The 6,000-nt window shown below is 46.2% G+C and overlaps 2 protein-coding genes across 2 annotated transcripts in view; one reads left to right on the top strand and one right to left on the bottom strand.

Annotated features, from left to right (window-relative positions):
- Window positions 1-1,119: 1,119 nt before the first annotated feature.
- On the top strand, window positions 1,120-1,883 carry FAM237A (family with sequence similarity 237 member A). The gene is given in 1 exon segment (XM_072986555.2): window positions 1,120-1,883. A coding segment is annotated over 1 exon segment (492 nt). The 5' UTR covers window positions 1,120-1,201; the 3' UTR covers window positions 1,694-1,883.
- Window positions 1,884-2,182: 299 nt separating this feature from the next.
- DYTN (dystrotelin) overlaps window positions 2,183-6,000 on the bottom strand; it is a 54,572-nt gene continuing 50,754 nt past the window's right edge. Inside the window, exon 14 of the mRNA XM_072986478.2 lies at window positions 2,183-2,813. Within this exon, the coding sequence (XP_072842579.2) occupies window positions 2,716-2,813 (98 nt within the window). The 3' untranslated portion in view covers window positions 2,183-2,715. The remainder of the gene's footprint in view (window positions 2,814-6,000) is intronic.

Raw genomic sequence — 6,000 nt, 5'->3', positions numbered from 1 at the left:
TGAGAAGAGAAGAGCATCACAAGAGACATAAAGGTAATGATAATGAAGGAACTACTGTCATAGAAGTGAATGCAAAAGACAAAGGAAATGTGGACTAACCCACTGCATCAACAAATGCAACACAGTGGTTTATGTATATTTGAGACTATGACCCCCATCACCTCAATGATTTTTCATGCAGAGTGGGGTTGATACGGGATGTAGTCCAACATCATGGGGTGGGAGGAACCAAGTTCAGAAAAGTTGTTCTGTTGCTATGACCTTCCCAAATTATCTCTAAACAATTCTCAGCACTTCCCTGTCCCCGCTTTCAGGGAAATATCTTACACGGAGACACATCTCTAGCTTGTTCCACTGTGGGTATAACTCTGTGATGAACAGTGGTCCTAAATTTTAATGTCTATTTACTTCTTTTTTTTAAAACCATTGCTTCTTGCCCTGTTGTTTTGGCATTTCTTTGGCAAAAGAGAGAGCAATGAGGTCTCAATCAGGATTAAAAGGCAGAAAAGGACAACAGCCAAGGTCTTAAGAACTAGTCCATAGCATTTTGGACTGCATGTTCTCTTTCAAGAACAGCGTCCACTGCCAATGGTTTTGCAGTGTTTTCCAAATTCAAAGGTCTTTAGGCCAAAAAACAGGCCCAAGTACTCCATGGCATGTGAAACTAATTAGAACGTTCTGTGGACCCCAGTCAAAAATTATGGTAGCTAATGTACAAATCAATGAATTTCCCTCCTGCCTTTTCAGCCTATAGCATATATGTTATTGGTTCATTTGATTCATTCATTTGTTCATTTATCCTCCACTTTTCTTCCAATAAAAAGACACCAGGTGCTTTACAAAAGGTGGTCCGTGGGATTCAAATGGTGGTAGTAAGATTTCAATCAGATCTGGGGGATTTGTGTAAAATATATGAGTAATACCTTTATTTACTTGACCAAGTAACATAGGAATCTGCCTTATATCAAGTCAGGCCATGGGTCTCTCAGGTTCTGGATTACCTACCTTGACTATCAGGGGACCCTCCAGAGTTTCAGAGTGGAGTCTACTTTCTCCTAGATCTTTTGAAAGATGCCAACGATTGGCATGAGATCTTGGCATAAAAAAAGAATGTGCTTTGTTTGAATTACAGCTCTTACCTTGGAGAGGAAGGGAATTTTATAATATGTTTTGTTCTTGGCAGCTGTGGTGAATCTCCCTCATGACATTAAAGTCCATGGACAAAAAGTCCATGGACTTTAATGTCACGAGGGAGATTCCCCACGATATAGGATTCACCTGCTCTCTTTTCATTGTGGGTTTATATTAAGTGGCACCTGCCTTCTGTTATAACCAGGTGGATCTCCTGGATCTTGGTCAAGCTGATCCCCAGTGCTGGGAGTCCTCATCTGCCATCTTGCTGGAGATGAGGAACCCACATGTTTCTGATTCTGTCAGTGGCTTTTGGGACTTTACAATCTTCCTGAAATCTTCAGAGAACCTGAAGCATGGGGCTTTGTGCTGGGACCTGCCCCAGCTCTTCTGGGATATCTATGCTGACTGTGTATTCTCCACAACCCATGGCTTGGGGAAAAGGCAGCAGCTCTCTGGTGGCCAGCAGCAAAAGGCAGTACTTCCATCTTGGATCAGAAGACGTAAGCAATTCCAAATCTGTCAAGATTGTTTAAAAATGATGATAATTTCACATATCTGATTCAAAAAAAATTCATATAAATATAAAACATACAGTGCTTTGGCATAAAATGCTAGCTTTGGCTACAAGTTGTGACTGAGGCTAACATTTCATGTCAAAAATGTCTCACATTTAATATTAACATATCACTGTGTAGAACAGTGGTTCCCAACATTTTTGACACCAGGGACTAGTTTAGTTGAAGACTATTCTCCCAAGGACCTGGGGTGGGGTGGCAGGCATCCCTGCGTGCATGTGTGTGGGAGGCGTGCATGTGTGCATCTGTGCATGTGGTGTGTGTGTGTGCGTGTGCATGTGGGAGGTGTGTGAGCAGGCAGGCGAGGGGGTGCGTGTGTGCATGTGCGAAACAGGCAGGCTTCCGTGCAGGCATGCAGGGGGCATGTGTGTGTGTGTGCACATATGTGCACATTCCTTCAGCCCTCAAAAATCTGTCTTGGTGCCCCGGTCCACGGCCCAGCGGTTGGGGACCCCTGTTGTAGAACACATGTGTGAATTTATTGCCATCACTTTATTTTTGCTTTTGCTTTGATTCCCATGGATAGGTGCATCACATCATCAGCATGTAGACTTCATTGTTGTTATGCGTTATCAGGTCACACGCAACTTACTGCAAACCTAGTCAAGTTTCAAGGTGCAAGAGACATTTAAAGAGTGGTTTGAGCAGTACCATCCCCACCCCAGTCAGTTTTCATGGCTGAGAAGGGATCTGAAACCTAGTCCATCACTCTGTTCACTGCACTACACTGACTCTCACAGATATACACTTAGATGAACAAACATCTATGCTGACTTAATACTGCCCAACCCAAAATATCAGAATACAAAAACCGGGGAAATTATTGCATGGAAGGATTTACCCCTATCACTGTATGAAAACCCACTCTTGTGGAAAATGAGTGTTTCAGCAGTTTCTCAAGTACTCTGTGAACTCCCCTGGGAGTGGATGTTCTGTGGAGGCCTTCTTTCCCTTAGGTAATCCGCCAGACAGGCAGGCAGGGCCCAGACCCCCTGCCCTCATAGTTTCAAGTGGGCAACGTGACTTGGCCGATGAGATGAGAGAATGCTTTGGAAACATGCTTGGCTTTGGAGAGCAGTTCCTCCTTGAGAACAGACGGGTGATCTGAAATAGGGAGCGGGGAGGGAGACGGAGAAAAAAAAGGAAATGGGAATAAGCTGTGGAATCAGTGTATCTTTGAGCAAACAATACCTCTGCTTGTCTTACGCTGAAAAGCAGAACCTTTAACTTCTGTAAAACAAACAAATAAGAAGCTGCTTGAGACAGCTGCTGCACTCTACCTAATGTTAGGGCTGGGGGCAGTTTTAAAAAAAGGCTTAACAGGGTTGGAGTCTTGGCGTTCTGCAGTTTCTAGGTCGTTTTAGAAAACTAGATCTCTAAAATCACTGCAAACCAATCTGAGAGATATTCATCAGGATCTGCCCCACCGGACCATTGGTAGCTAAAGATCCTGTAGAGCAGTGGTCCCCAACCTTGGGCCTCCAGATGTTCTTGGACTTCAACTCCCAGAAACCCTGGCCAGTAGTGGTGGTGGTTGTCGCGACTGCCACCTCCACCTACGTCACTGTTACATACAGCACTGATGTTACCTGTCTGTCATGGGTTTGGAGGGAAAGTTCCATCCTATGGGGAGTGGAAGGCGGGACATCAGGAGGAGGGGCTGTACTGTATATAAATGGGAAGCGTGTGTGGTGAGACACACACTGTGAGACACTGGGGTGTGACGAAGCAGCAGCTGGGAAGAAGAAGCTGTTGTGGAAGTCTGTGTGCCAGACAGGGTACTTCTGTGTGTCAGAGTACCAACCTGATAGGTTCAGGTGTCTGTTGGTTAGCCAGAACTGATAGGTTCAGGGTCTGTGCTTTAAGTTAAGGGTTCTGGGTGAACCAAACTGTATGCTTGTATGAGTGAGAATAAGCCACGTTACTTTATCTATTCACCTGATTGTTTATTTTTCCCTGTGTGTATTTAAAATAAACCTTATTCTTTTTATTGTTTAAAAATCCATCCCTGGTCTGTGTGACTTCTTAAAGGGAATGGTTGGTGGCAGCTTAGTGTAACTGTGTGACATATCCCAGTAGGTCTGGGTTTGTCACATTGATTGGTGTCCAGCGTGTGGGATACGACTGGTCCAGTTGTCCAGCGGTCCAGCAAAGCCTTGGCAAGTGTGCCCAGAGCAAGGGGGGGTCTAGTCAGGGACAGTCTGAGGCGCGTAGGTAATCTTCTAGGTGTACCTCACGGGGAGGTGCGCTAGTAGAAGAACGTGCCCACTGGGGAGACTTAGATTAAGGTGCTCTGAGGCAGCCTAGTTTTGGCGGGAAAAAGCTGAGGCAAAACTGCGTAGCAACAGCGAGCTAGCTTGCCAGCTGAGAGGCCCAGCAGAGGGGGGTAGGCTCTGACTCGATACTGTTGCAAGTTAGTGCTGAAGAACAGCAGCCTAGAGAAGGCTGGTTCTGAGGCAAGAAGGAAAAAAGTGGTCGTTTTATTTTGAGGCTTGACTTTTTAAAGCAGCCTGTTCTGAGGGGGGGTATGCCCTTGACTCGAAGCCAAGTAGCAGACATGAGTGAAGTGAAAGACCCCCAGATTGACCAAGGTTCTGAGGATGAATTTGGCTCAGTGCAGGGTGACAGCACAGGAGAGCAGGACCCAGAACTCAGAAAAATGCTCCTAGCCCAACAGCATGAACTGAGGGTGAGGGAAATGGAGGAAAGATTAGAGAGAGAAAGAAGGGAGGAAAGGGAAAGGCAATTTGAAATGGAGCAAAGGGAAAGAGAGAAACAGCGGCAATTTGAATTAGAGAGAGAGAGAGAGAGAATGGAGAGGGAAGAAAGAATGGAGAGAGAGAAAATGGCGTTTGAATTAAGAAAACTGGAACTGATGAACCAGAACAATAATAACAATAGGGATTCTGAGGGAGGCCAACTGTCTAAGGCTGACCTGAAGAAATTCCCTGTGTACCACAAGGGAGATTGTCCTGAGGTGTTCTTTTCCTTAGTGGAAAGAGCGTTTGTGGACTTCTCAGTGAGGGAAACTGAGAAGATGACCATCATGCGGTCTTTAATCAGTGGTAGCCTGGCTGAGGTTTATGCCGAGATGCCTGAGGAACTGATGAAAGATTTTGCAGAGTTTAAAAAACTGGTGTTTGCCAGACATGGGATAAATGCGGAGCAGCTGAGACAAAGATTCAGGTCCCTCACCAAGAAGCCAGAACAGACTTTTACCCAAGTGGGGGCCCAATTGGTGAGGCTGCTTGAGAAATGGCTATCGCAGGAAGGGACAGAGACCTATGAGCAGCTTAAAGACTTGATAGCACTGGAACAGTTCTATTCAGTCCTGCATGGGGAATTGAAATTCCAGGTGAGGGAAAGGAAACCGAAATCTGTGGCAGCAGCCGCAGAGATCGCAGATTTTATTTCCCAAATAAGAAAGCCCTTGGGTGAGGGGAAATCTGTAGGTAAACCCAAAGAAACCTACAGCAAGTACTCTCAGGGACCAGGGAAAAGCCAGCAAGGGGGAGGGGCCCATGGTGAAGGGAAGCCCTCAGACATGAAACTAAGACCTCAGATTTTGGAGGGAAAACCAAAACAAGATGAGAGAGAATCAAAATACACCAGAAAATGTTATTTCTGTCAGGGAAAGGGTCATCTAATCTCAGAGTGTGAGAAATTAAAGCAGCTAAAAGGAATGGTGCCTCAGAATTCTAGTGGGACCAAGCCAGAAGCTGTGTCCTGTGTCCAGAAAGAGCAAGGCTCAGTGTCACTGAGGGAGCCTGTTGCCATGACTACTCAGTCTGGAACAGCTACCTCTGCTGATCAGGCTGAGGAAAATGGTCCTCTTGTGGAGGTAAAGCGCTGCTTGCTGGTGAAAACAGATTCTCAGTTGTTTGAGACAGCAGGGGTGGACGTAGGAATACTTGACCGTCAGTATAGGGGGCTGCGGGACACTTGTTCCCAGGTAACCCTGTGCCATCCAGATATTATTCCTAGGGAGTTTATAATCCCAAATGAGAGCATGAAGGTAGCAGGGATTGAGGGGCAGGTAATCTCTCTGCCAGTAGCAGAGGTACCTGTCAACTTTCAAGGCTGGAGGGGAGCTTGGCGGCTAGCGATTTCATCGACTCTGCCAGCAGCCGTGCTCGTGGGAAATGACCTGGCTGAACATGTGAAACGGGTGCTAGTGATTACACGCTCACAAGCCACCACGGGGACAGTTCAGGGGGGTAATGATGAGCCAGAGACGGAAGCAGAGGGGAGTTCAGAAGCTGTGGTGGAAACCTTAACCACAGACAGCAGA

This window comes from Pogona vitticeps, chromosome 1, assembly GCF_051106095.1.
Source record: "Pogona vitticeps strain Pit_001003342236 chromosome 1, PviZW2.1, whole genome shotgun sequence".
NCBI classification, from domain to species: domain Eukaryota; kingdom Metazoa; phylum Chordata; class Lepidosauria; order Squamata; family Agamidae; genus Pogona; species Pogona vitticeps.
The sequence above is the reverse complement of the archived record's forward strand: the minus strand, read 5'-3'. Positions and strand labels throughout refer to the sequence as shown.